The 12,792-nt window shown below is 45.9% G+C and overlaps 2 protein-coding genes across 2 annotated transcripts; one reads left to right on the plus strand and one right to left on the minus strand.

Moving 5' to 3' along the window:
* The first annotated feature begins 2,157 nt into the window (after window positions 1-2,157).
* Window positions 2,158-4,153, plus strand: LOC144166268 (uncharacterized). The gene is made up of 3 exons (XM_077695810.1): window positions 2,158-2,628; window positions 3,007-3,214; window positions 3,613-4,153. Exons 1-3 carry the CDS (start codon window positions 2,158-2,160, stop codon window positions 4,002-4,004), a joined length of 1,071 nt encoding a protein of 356 aa, XP_077551936.1. The 3' UTR covers window positions 4,005-4,153.
* Window positions 4,154-4,160: 7 nt separating this feature from the next.
* On the minus strand, window positions 4,161-6,559 carry LOC144166275 (uncharacterized). The gene is made up of 4 exons (XM_077695816.1): window positions 6,380-6,559; window positions 6,047-6,282; window positions 5,402-5,557; window positions 4,161-4,429 (listed from the first exon to the last, which is right to left on the minus strand). Exons 1-4 carry the CDS (start codon window positions 6,529-6,531, stop codon window positions 4,161-4,163), a joined length of 813 nt encoding a protein of 270 aa, XP_077551942.1. The 5' UTR covers window positions 6,532-6,559.
* Window positions 6,560-12,792: the final 6,233 nt, after the last annotated feature.

The raw sequence follows: 12,792 nt of genomic DNA on the forward strand, positions 1-12,792 counted from the left end.
ACCATGGCAATATCTCTTCAGCCACTGTTCCCTTTCCAAAGACACGAGAAACTCGAGAAAAAATCTGTTGTCATGCGGGTTCTCGTCTAGCACAGTGGTGGGCAACTATAAACAAGCGCATATGACCACACGGTCAGTAAAAGCACGCCACAAAAAAAGCACTCCCGTCAAACTTGCTCTCAAGCTTAAACCTTGTGAGCGCTCACTCAATGGTGCAAAGAGTGAAAATAAAAAGATGGTACACAAAATTTGCGCAGATATCGCATGAGAGAAGAAAGTGGGGCCTGAACGTCCTAGTGGCTTCCAAAAAACTGTGATATCGCAGCGAACAAGAATGGCTATGGCACTCCGGAGGGCGCAGTGTAGAGCAGGTTATTATTTCTGAGGGGTCCATGTTATCACGTGGACACCGAAACGAGCTGCACGTTAGGGAGATCACTGCGGCTGTTTCCGAGACAGAGGACACTAAGTCACTGTATACAATGGCAGTCGGCGGGAGAGCAAGTGATTATGATATTACAGAACCAGTTGCTTCGTTTGCCTTCCTTGAGTTGCGAAAAAGTGTCACCACGCAGAAAACTGTCCTTAAGAAGCTTTCCATTTGCGCCCCGGCTTCTCACGCTGTATTTCCCTTGGATAAACCTACCTAGCACGTTTATTTCAGATTCTTATATGGTAGTGCGTGTGGTAATTCTACAGGTACTGTAGCCGAGCCCAGGTTCGAAAATTGTCGTAATTTGGATGTGTAACTTTTACTTCGGTGCAATCTCCCGGAAACATTTCAAAAGCCACAGAAAATTTCTTAGATGCGCTACAGGAACTGTCCGACGTTGAAATACAGTTTTTTTCTCCATGCATAGGTAGTGTTGCTAGCTGTTTGCCGGGAACCATCGTGGGAAGACCTTTCCATGATTTTTTTCTCAACCAGGCACATCAGTTCTTGCAGATCCATTGCAAACGCATATCTGCAAAATTCTTCATACACTGAAGAAAGAAACCAGGATCCCTCTTCAGAATTTCGAAGAGCAACGTGTCCACGGGTGGTAGGATGGGCGATAAACATGTCTGTCCGAGAAGGCACGCGCTTCACGGGCTCGTCGGACACCATGCAAGCAGAAGGCTCCCCGCGTGATTTCTGAACGTTCGAGTCAGCAGTAGCACTTCCACCGACAGAACTGCCATTGTCGTAGTTTTCTGCGCAAAAATATGTAAGAACGAAATGTTAGTAAGAAATACAAAATAGCACTACAATGCTTGGAAATGAGGAAACACAAAAAGTAAATAACTTTTAATTGCCCCCGGCATTTTGAGTAGGCTGATACTGGCTACCTTATTAGCTCAGCACTTCGTAACCCATTGAACATTTCTAAGATATAAACTTCCAGTTCTGAAACTCTATTAATTAGATTACACCATGGGCACAATTCTCTAAAACGAGAGGCCGTCGTTTTGGAACGACGCGGTAGTTTAATGAAAATCCATGTGTTCTTGGGCGGGGCGGCGCTTTGAGTATACAAGAGGGACGGGATAAGCCAAGAAAAGCACCGTAGCAAGAGGCGATCATTTCTTTTCTTGCCCCCAAAGTTGTGGACGTATTAAATACATCCACGCCAGGGCCATCGCTCAATATTCAAACGACTCGACTTCAATAGAGAGTTTTAGCTGACCGTTTTCGACGCTCCGCTCCGGTATCGGCGGCCCGCTCACCGCAACCGGAGCCAATAGAGAGTTTTAGTTTAGCGTATTTACGCTCCGCTCCGCTCCGGGTAGCCCCGCTAAGCTGTAGCGGAGCGGCGAGCGATTTTCTCGTTTTAGTTACACGTAACGCGCAGCGGACCGGACCTTTCGGACTAGCAGCGCCCTCTGGCCAAGTTTGCCGTAATGAAACTGAACCGAAAACCATTTCACCGCTTTAATAAAGTAAAACCAGTACGTATAGCTTATTTGTTTATTAAGTATTGACACATGCAATCGTATTGCGTTACTGGTCAATTACAATGAATGAAAATAAATTTTCGACTTGACGATAGCCACGCAATAGCCAACACAGTTGCGTTCCAGATCCATTCGGATCCTCCTCGACTGCGATCCAACGAGGCGTTTTGCCTAGTTCGTATCTGAAACACCTGAAAGTTTTTCGCGCTTTCCCGCATTGTGATGCCGCTCACAAGTGTTCTCGAAGACCCTTTCCTCTTGACTTCTTTGAAGTGGTCAGAAATAGAGTATCTCTTGACCCTGGAAGTGTTTCAGTACACGCGCCGAGAGGCACTTTCTCAGCAAGGCCTTTTGAACATTTACTCTATGGACAGTGGACAATTCCGCACATTCTTCCGCTTCGAGAAGGATGATGTGGAAAGGCTGGTGCGTGCGCTTCGACTGCCCGAAGTTGTCAAAACGCCGCAGTGCGTCAAGATTCCCGGCATTGAGTGTTTGTGCTTAACACTGCGGCGTCTGGCGTACCCCAACCGGCTGCGGGACCTGGAGCCCCTCTTCGGGCGGCATTATTCCGTCATTTCTTCAGCCACGAATGCGGTGCTGGAGCACATCGACAGCACTTTTGGCCACCTGCTGCGAGATGTGAACAACCACTCCTGGCTGGACATCGCCCAACTCAGAGTTCTGTCAGAGGTATGCAATCATTTATCATTCATGTCACTCAAGAAATCATTCTATTTATCACGAAAATAAGCATGTACTGGTGTGAGGGCTATGTAGTTTAAGTTGTGTAATTTAATGTAGTTCAATTATTTAAATTATTCTCGTTACATCAATTTAATCGTTTTTAATAATTAAATACATTCAATTAAATTCAGTTTTTGGTAATTTATGTACTTTAAATCGATTCCGTGTAAAGAGCAAAGTTGCTGTCACTCGTTCATTTTTTGTTCTTTGTATCTATACATTTTGCCCATCTGATAAGGTGTCAGTAGAGAGTAACAGTATTGTAAATAGATAAATTTACTTTCAGTGTGTGCTAATGCCCATCTGTATAAATTTTACTCGCAGGCGGTGCATTCCAAAGGGGCCCCGCTCCACAACTGCTGGGGTTTCATTGACGGAACAGCTAGGGCTATTTGCCGTCCCTCCAAAGACCAGAAACTTTTTTTTTCTGGTCACAAACGGTTCCATGCCTTAAAATATCAGTCTATCATGTGCCCTAATGGAATGATATGCCAACTGAACGGCCCGTACATTGGCAATCGACATGATTCAAGTGAGTTCATGTTGTGTTTAATTATACAGAACCACTTCCTCAGCAGTACAACACACAACAAATGGTTAATTCCGTCACGGGCAATCGAGAAAAGGCACAAGACTTCTGTGCTTCTTGAGAAAGCCATTAGTGTTTAATAATGTTAAACTGAACACCTAATGTGATCAAACTTTTACAGGAAAAAAACATTTACTATGATGAATGGGGATTTGCAGTACAAAGAAAGCTTGAATTAAGTATATTATATTGCACATTTATAGTTATTATATTATGCATATTGTATATGTAAAATTATGGACAAGCTAGCAACAAGGTAAAAGAATTTTGTGAAAGCCAAAAGGAGTGATAACATGGAGTGATAAAGGAGTGATAATTGTTATGTGTTCCTTTATTTTCAGGCATCCTCCGGAAGAGCAGGACGTACGGGAAGCTTGAAAAGCTGGTTCAGGGGCACAACTTCTGCCTGTACGGCGATCCTGCCTACCCGTTACGACCCCTGCTCCTGAAACCATACGGCACAACTAACATTACTCCCTCACTGTATGCATTTATTAAGAGGATGAGTACCGTTAGGCAGGCGGTCGAATGGGGTTTCGGCAAGATTGCGGGCTTGTTTGCCTTCCTCGACTTCCGCAAAAATCAGAAGCTGCGTCGACAGACGGTTGCCCGCATGTACAAAGTTGCGGCTATATTAGCCAACTGCCACACCAGCATGTACGTATCGCAGGTGTCGCAATATTTTGGAGTTCAGCCCCCACAGCTGGAGGATTATTTGCGACCACAAAACTGAGGCAATGAATGCCCTCAGCTCAGTGAAGTCAAAACACGTCGCCATGACGGTTGGTTCATCACTGAAAAAAAGTGCCGTGCTAAACACGCTAAATCTTGTACACTTCGTTGGCATCTTTTTAGCACTCGTTTTGTTTCGCAAGTCAGTAGAAGCACTTTATTTGTGAAGGCTGGAAATCTGTTTGCCTTGCTCTTCCAGCATAGATTTTATGGTGCTCATCATTTGAGCATTTTCTTTGACCTGTTGTTCATGAAGCTTCAGCCTCGCTTCCTCCAGTGCCAGCTTTATCTCGTCAAAAGCTAGGCGCTTTTCGTCGTGCTCCAGCCTCCTTTTTTGCAGCTCCACCTCCTTTTGCCGAAGAATGAACTCATTCTCCTCCCTCGCCGTGAGCAACTGCAGGCCCATTGCCTGGAGGGCTCTGATTCCTGGGAGAAAGACAAATAAATCATGTTTATTTTGAATTGACTTTGGGAATACTTGCAATTAATTCACTCCAACATCAGCATTTTGTAACACCGGACACAAATGCCTTATCCATTTCTTCTGTAATGAATGCTGTCGACGCACAGTCTTGTTGCGGATGGCATAGTTTTGTTTACTGAGACTGGAAAAAGCCTGCGCTTAAGGACCGCATAGCCATATGTTAAAGATACATGCGAGTAAATCTAAAGGGATGCGAAATAAACATGCTGGAAGCACCCTCTTTGGCGCAGATAACCGAATTCTAGAACAAGTACACGGATATAACTACCTTGGACAGGTTGTCAGTGCTGATTCCAGCCAATAAAAAAAATTTGACACTATTACTTGGGGTGGGGTGCATAAGGCAAACGAATAACGAAAATACAAAGAACACTACATGTATCACTGAAAAGAATGGTACACAGCAAGCGTGTCTGTTCAAGGGGCAATGGAAAGAAGGACGATAGGAGTAACGGTTAGGGACAAAAAATGAAAAGAAAAAAAAAAAGACAAGCGCCAAGCCCCTAATTACAGTGAGAAATCGTGCAGGACTGATTCATAATATCTGTTGGAGCAGCAACTTGACGAGGCCTCTGTCTTCTCCGCACCTGAACTGGGGGTCCTAGTGCCTGCTCATCTGCATCACTATCTTCAGCAGGCTCTGTTTGTGGTGGGCCGAGTGCTACAAGGGCAGAAATCATTCATCGCAGTTAATGATCGCCCACAACGGTTTCTTTCATTACTGTTTTTACTTTGGTTTTCTATTAGATATGTTCTGCAGTGTTGCAGCCTAGCAAATTTTTGTGGGCAAGCATAATCAACATGTATACTATTTTATTCATAAACATAAATAAGCGCAGTAGTAAGATTTTGCCTGCTTCTTAGGTGAATTTGCTCTGTACCCATATTTCGCTTTCAGTTTACTTTGTACATACGTGATGCAGTGGCTGGCACGTCTTGGACCGGCCTGCTTGTGAAGCTGCCATGTCCAGTTGGGCTTAGTCTCGCACGCTCATGCACTTCAGCTGCTGATGACTGCGTCACCTCGCTGTCGTACATCGACAACAGCAACTGTGATGGAGATGGTTCATCTGCACACACAAAAACACGGTACATGGATAAAATTGTGACAAGTACTATAAAAGGATCTCGGTAGAAGAAATTCAGCAGTGAAAAATCCTTTCCTCTGCCAGAATTGTTCTACAGGCTCTTTTTTTGAGCTAGTGCCAATGTGAAGGAATTTATCCGCTGCGTACAAGATGCAGCACACTTAAAATTCGACAACTTTTAAATCACATCGTGCAAGCAGTATCACTCGTCAGACACCCCAGCTTGTATGAAACAAAACAACAGGGTTCACCATGTAACGAACACGTAGAATTGCTTACCGCGTGAGTAAACACGGTCATAAAGCCAGCAAGGCAAGCATTTTTTGATATTTACAAATACTTGTTTCAATTACTCCTAACGGCACCAGTACATATGCGGCAGGTGGGAACCTTTCGCGGCATCCACAAATATAAAACACAGTTGGCGCTTCCATTCTTCGTTAATGCGTGCGCCCACTTCACATCACTTGCCGAGCATGTGTTCGTCATTCGGGGCCTGCAGTGGGGCGATTGCTGCCGTGACGCCGTCTCGGAACTGCCGCGCCGCTCGCTGTCGAGCTGCTGCCGATGACAGAGGAGGCCGGCGCAACCCAGTGCCATTTGCTGTCCTCGGCAGGGTCCTCGGCACGTAGCCGGCGCTTTTCGTGAGATCTGAAATCTCCTGTAGCAGCTGCTCGCGCTCACCATACTGCTCCTCAGTACCAGACCTACGGAGGAAAGCAACAGATTGCATCTTAACTATTCGCTGTCATTTATAAGACGTACTGTATTAAATAAAAATCGAAAAAGGTACAGGGGACTCACCTCCTCAAGTTGGCCCTGTCCTCCTGCCTGAAGTAGCCGACGAGCAAGTCGACCCGCTCTTTTACGCCACGAATGGTCAGCTCGCGCTGCACTGCGCGCGTCACGTTTTTCAACACGACGCCCCACGCGTCCGGGTTTTCAAACGGGTTCATGGTGGCCACTTCACGTAGTAAACACAGATCCTCATCCATGCAGAACCGCTTTCGCGGTTTGCGCAAAGCCGCGGGGCTTGTCGCAGGCGTGGTGTCGTTGGAGGCAGCCATCTTAGAATAAGCAAAGTCGTCGCACGCGCGCGAGAGGGCGCCCGCATCGCCCCGCCGCGCTAGCGGAGGGCAGCGACGCTCCGCTCAGGCTGCGTTTTAGCGGACCGTGTTGCTCGCTCCGCTCTAACCGACAATAAATACCGCTGGTGAGAGATTAGTACGCTCTGGTATATCATTAGGCACGAAAATAAGGTAACGCGAGTTCACGATTGCCTTAACCTCAGTAATTATCGTGGACACTTCTGCGGCGTCAACTAGTCGTGACGCCAGCATTTTCTTCAACGTTGATCTGATGAAGCGGATCAGCCGTTCATAGAAACAATCCCACAATGGAGCTCCCTCGACGATTATTTTCCAGGACATAAAGCTGCGAGGTCCACGATGCAGTAATCATCTCTCTTTCGAAGGGAATCAGAGGTTGCGGGCCAATCATTTCTTTTCTTGCCCCCAAAGTTGTGGACGTATTAAATACATCCACGCCAGTGCAGTCGCGCAATATCCAAACGACTGACTTCAATAGAGAGTTTTAGCTGATCGTTATCGACGCTCCGCTCCAGTATCGGCGGCACGCTCAGCGCAACCGCAGCCAATGCCGTTCGCGGCCAAGCGCGCCACGCATGTGCAATGGCGTTTCCGCTTGCTATCGGAGCGGAGCGGACCATGAAAGATGGTCAGCTAAAACTCGCTAATAGTGTAAAAGTAAAGATCTGTAGCTTCCCTTCATTCGCTGTGACAGCACAAAAAGAACTTGTTGGATGATAGGGCCAGCGGTGCAATGACGATTCCCTTTTTATTTTCTTCCCCCGAAAACGCAGAATGCATCACCGACTGAGCTTTTGTTGTCGTTGAAATGTCGTCGTTGAGTCGTCGTTGAGATTAGTGGCCTCTATTCTCTACAGCAATAGCGAGTTTTAGTACAGCATTTGTAGCCTTTGCGTACGCTAAGAGAGAGAGAGAGAGTAAACTTTATTCAATTTGCCAGCTGTGTAGCTTATTCGTCGGCCGTGAGCCCTTGGGCTCTGGCAGCGTCCTCGGCCAGCTGGACGGCCCAGAGTTGATCTTCCGGGCTGGAGCTGAGCAGCACGGTCTCCCACTGCTCACTGTTAGTGATTGTGCGGCCATTTATGATCGCCTGCGGACACTGCCATAGCATGTGCGCCAGGTCCGCTCGTTCCTGACATCTATGACACTGGGGGGAATAGCGCCCTGGGTAGCAATAGCTATACACTAGGGGATTTGGGTACGAGTGGGTCTGTAGCAGTCGCCAGACCACCGAATGCCGTTTACTGAGGGATGGGTGCGCGGGTGGGAAGCGGGCCCGGCTTAAACGGTAATGACCGATGATATCACTGTACCATAACAGCCTCTCCCTGCCTGACATTGGGACGAGTTCCGCATCGGAAGGGCCGTCCGCTCGGTCGGTAAAGCCTCGAGCGGCTTCGTGCGCAGACTCGTTCCCTGCAAGCCCGGAGTGGGCGGGGGTCTAAATTAAGTTGATCTTGCCTGTCCGCTTTTCGAGGTGGAGACCAGAAATGAGGATTGCGGACGCCTCCCTTGATATGCGTCCTCGTGAGAAATTTAGAATTGCTGACTTAGAGTCGCTGATGATTGTCTTGATTTTTGTGGAGGCAACCATGGCTAAAGCAATGGCTACCTCTTCTCCAACCACCGAGTCTCTCGCTCGGATAGAGCAGGATGCGATGGTGTTGCCCTGATTGTTGACCACCGCTATGGCCATTGCCTCGCGACCAGCGTAATCAGCCGCGTCCGCATAAGCAACGTTCTCGACTTTCGCAAAGCGTCTTTGCAGGGCACGGGCTCTGGCCTCTCGCCGCTCCCTGTTATGTGTAGGATGCATATTACGCGGGAGCGGAGAGACCTGAATATTTTCCTGTATTGTTGACGGGATCGCGACACTAGTGGGCGCACTGTGGGGGTGAGCTATACCCAGCGAGTCGAGTATGTGGCGCCCCGTTGTGCTGTAGGTCAGCCGTACGAGTTGCCCTAGCCGTTGAGCCTCGATCAGTTCGTCGAGACTATTTGTCAGGCCCAGGGCCTCAAATCGCTCGGTGGACGTGTTTAGTGGGAGACCGATGGCTCGCTTGTAGGCTCTGCGGAGTAGAGCGTCTATTTTAATTGCCTCTGCCCGCTGTAGCCGGAGGTGCGGAGTGGCGTACGTCACCCGACTTATTACAAAGGCCTGCACGAGGCGTAGGAGGTTGGCTTCTTTCATTCCGTGGTTGCTACCAGCTATCCTGGATATTAGCCTGGTTGTTTGGTGCACAACTTTTTCGAGCGCTAGCAACAATTCGGAATTGTGTCCATTCGCTTGTATTCGAAGCCCAAGAACGCGAATACTCGAGACGATGGGAATGCGGTGCGAACTGGCGGCAAAAAGTTGGATTGAAGGGGGAGTGGAAGTAGATTTCCTCCCTCTACTCGTGGGACGGTAGATAAGAAGCTCTGATTTTTCGGGTGAGCAGCTGAGGCCCCGGGGTGTAACGTATTTTTCGACTGTGTTTATGGCTTGCTGGAGAGTGTCCTCAATGTGACCGTCACTAACGCCGCACACCCACAGTGTTACATCGTCGGCGTAAAGACTATGCTGGAGCTCTTCTATGCTATTGAGGAGATTGGGCAGACCGATCATTGCTACGTTGAAAAGGAAGGGGGAAAGAACCGAACCCTGAGGGGTTCCCCTACTGCCTAGGTGAATTTTGTCTGATTTAAGTCCGCCAATAGTGATAGTTGCTGTTCGATCGGTGAGGAAGTTGCGGATGTAGTTGTACACCCTCCTTCCGATCCCCAGGCTGTTGAGATTCTCTAGGATGGCCGAATGTTTGACGTTATCGAAGGCTTTAACGAGGTCGAGCCCGAGGACGGCACGAGTATCTGTTGACGAGGAGCGCGCTCCGTCAATAACGTCGTGTTTCAGTCGAAGCATCACATCCTGTGTCGAGAGTTTGGGGCAGAAGCCAATCATGGTGTCAATCAATCAATCAATCAAACTTTATTTCAGGGATGTATACATTACATGAATAAAATGTTACAGTACAGAGGAGGTCCCGAAGTTAGAAAACTGTCGGGGGGACCTCCGTTAGAGAATAAGTCTAGTGCAATAAAAACGCAGCAAGCAGTGAAAACACTTTGTACGAATTAAACAAAGAATGGGTAACATTTCATAACAACAATGCAAGGAAATTTCCGTGTAACAGCACGTGGTATGGTAAGTAAAAAAGATACTAACATGGTATAAATTAGAAGCATGACATGATAGTAGAATTTAGCAAACAACACGTTTTGTGATCAGGTACTCTTTAAAGAGTTTGCGAAAGGAATAGAATGTGGGACATAACTTTATTTCAAGTGGTATGTTGTTCCAGACGGATACACCTGTAAATTTAAGAGTTAGTTTTCCATAATTGGTACGCACTTTAGGGAGAAGGAAATTGTGACAGGCTGAAAATCTGGTGGAATTAGTATTCACAAGATGTTGCGTGGATAGCCCTGAAATACATAGACGATGATAAATAAGGCGGTACATCAATATAGCTAACTTCAGAGTGAATAAATGATTAATTGGGAGCACGGAAAAATGAATAAAGAGTGGCGTAGAAGGCGATTGAAATGGAGCAAAGGCGATCAGACGTAGTGCCCGCTTCTGAAGATGTTGAAGGGGCTCTAGGTGACTGGCATATGTATTACCCCAGGATGAAACGCAATAGGAAAAATGGCTATGAATATAGGCGTAGTATAATGATAAAATAATGCGTGGCTGAAAATAAGGGCGGGCTTTAATGAGAACATGAATCCCAAAAGAAGCTTTTTTAATATTGAGAGTACATGATAGTTATATTTCAAATGTTTGTCTAGTACTACGCCTAGGAACTTCACGTGATCCGATACAGAAATAATGTGGTTGTCAAGAGATACGGAAACTGGTGTAGGAAATGTGTTCTGTGCGGATGAAAACACTACAAATGTAGTTTTTGAGGGATTTATATAAAGATGATTGTTAACACACCATTGATAAATATTAGAGATATCGGAGTTTAAGCTTCTTTCAAGTTCAGCACTTGTTTTCTTGGATGTGAAAATAGTAGTGTCATCAGCGTATAGAAGACAGTTAGTATGGTTAAGGGAACTAGGTAAGTCGTTAATAAAAAGTAGGAATAGAAGAGGGCCTAAGATTGAACCTTGAGGGACGCCCATGGTAACTGGTTTAGCAGATGACGCAATGTTATTGACATAAACTACCTGTGATCGATTTGTTAAATAATCGCGAATGAACTGCGAAGGGGGACCCACAATTCCGAAAGACTCAAGTTTACGTAGAAGGATTCGGTGGTTAATTGTGTCGAAAGCCTTAGTGAGGTCAATAAAAACTGCTCCAGTAAGTAACCCATCGTCTATGGCTTGTTTAATTCGGTCAGTAAAGCTGAGCAAGGCGAGCTCTGTCGAGTAGCCAGGTCGAAAACCAAATTGGTGGGAAGAGAGTAGGTTAAATTTAAGCAGATAGGACATCAAACGCAAGTAAAAAAGCTTTTCGATTACTTTGCTAAAGAAAGGGAGTACACAAATCGGACGGTAATTATTAGTTGACAAACGATCACCTTTTTTGAAAACAGGTGTTATTTTTCCTACTTTTAAAGCATCAGGGAATGCACCTGCTTTAAACAACTTGTTAATTATTTCAGCTAAAATAGGAGACAGTTCACGTGCCACGAGCTTTATCCTAGACGGGTGAATGGAATCTAAGCCTGGCCCTTTGGTTTTAAGAGATGACATGATTTGAAAGACTTCGTCTGCAGATGTCGGACGTAAATAAAACGACTGAGGGGAACGAGATAGAATTGGAAAAGGAAGGTCAACTAGTGAATCGGCGGAATTTGATGCAAAAGTATCACTGAAAGCATTAGCGATATCGAGTGGCTCAGTAAGGGAACGTCCATCAAGCGTTATTTTTGATAAACACGTGGTCTCGCTGCTGTTCAAGAATTTTTTTATTAACTGCCAGTTCTTCCTGGTATCAGTACCGTTCTTTTCTATTTGCTTTTCATAATACTCGCGCTTGGCCCTCTTGAGCAGCATTGAAAGTAGATTTGAATATCTTTTTAAGCGTGTTTTTAGAGAGCTGTTTGAAGGCTGAGATTTTAATTTTTTCCGCATGTTTTCTTTTTTAGATATGGAATGCAAGAGACCAGGAGTAATCCATGGGTTTCTAGGCGTACGAAACCAATGTGTGACGGTGCTTGTGGTTGTGCATTCTGCAATGAGTGCGCTTATAGTTGCCGAAAATGTATTGAACGCTACCTCGCCACATTCTTCTCGTGCAACAAAGTCCCAGTCAGCACTACGCACTCTCTCAACAAATTCCGCTGAATTGAATACAGTCTTCGTATTATGCTTATTTTTTGTGGGAATACAGGCATCAAGACAGAAAAATACAGGATAATGGTCGGTAAATAAATAGTCAATAACCCCGGACTTAGAATCAGCAAAGATATTCGACAGTACATGGTCGATTAATGTGTTAGACCCATTCATATCACTTCTAGTCGGAGAGTGAATTAGAGAGTGTAGGCCAAAACTAAGAAAACAACTAACATATTCCAAACAAACTGGAGTGTTAGTATCAAGGATATTTATGTTCACGTCACCGCAAATAATAATGTTTTTGTTTTCCATGGTTAGAGTAGCAAGGATTCTTTCAAGCTGCAGGCAAAACTCGGAATTCGAGGATGAGGGAGAACGGTAGATGGATGCAATGATTGTATGGCGATTGTTCAATGGTAGAGCAGAAGCTTCTACTTCAAGCCAAACCGACTCACAATTAATATTGTCAAAGAACAGATCCTGACGGCGCTTGTATGGTATTGATGAAGTTATTAGTACTGCAGATCCGCCACCACGATTTGTGACACGGTGACAATATTCAGATTCATAGCCTGGCAAAGCATATAGATCCCCTTCGCCTGCCGACAGCCACGTCTCTGATAGGCAAATAACGGAAAATGAGTGTTCGACAATGGAAAGGAAGGCTACAAGGTCGTCATAATGCCTACGCAGGCTACGAGTGTTTAGATGCACGGGCGAGAATGCGGGTGATTGCTCAAGAAGTTGTTTTGCTTCAGCGCAAGAGAGGACATC

This window comes from Haemaphysalis longicornis, unplaced genomic scaffold (assembly GCF_048455015.1).
Source record: "Haemaphysalis longicornis isolate Haplotype H1 unplaced genomic scaffold, Haemaphysalis longicornis Haplotype H1 scaffold_161, whole genome shotgun sequence".
NCBI lineage: Eukaryota > Metazoa > Arthropoda > Arachnida > Ixodida > Ixodidae > Haemaphysalis > Haemaphysalis longicornis.

Excerpts from the sequence above, each read along its gene's own strand:
- LOC144166268 (XM_077695810.1), top strand. The coding sequence starts at position 2,158 with ATGCCGCTCACAAGTGTTCTCGAAGACCCTTTCCTCTTGACTTCTTTG. Across the intron at positions 2,629-3,006 it reads AACTCAGAGTTCTGTCAGAG|GCGGTGCATTCCAAAGGGGC; the intron begins GTATGCAATCAT and ends TTTTACTCGCAG. Across the intron at positions 3,215-3,612 it reads TGGCAATCGACATGATTCAA|GCATCCTCCGGAAGAGCAGG; the intron begins GTGAGTTCATGT and ends CTTTATTTTCAG.
- LOC144166275 (XM_077695816.1), bottom strand. The coding sequence starts at position 6,531 with ATGAACCCGTTTGAAAACCCGGACGCGTGGGGCGTCGTGTTGAAAAAC. Across the intron at positions 6,283-6,379 it reads GACAGGGCCAACTTGAGGAG|GTCTGGTACTGAGGAGCAGT; the intron begins GTGAGTCCCCTG and ends TTTCCTCCGTAG. Across the intron at positions 5,558-6,046 it reads GAATGACGAACACATGCTCG|ATGAACCATCTCCATCACAG; the intron begins GCAAGTGATGTG and ends TTGTGTGTGCAG.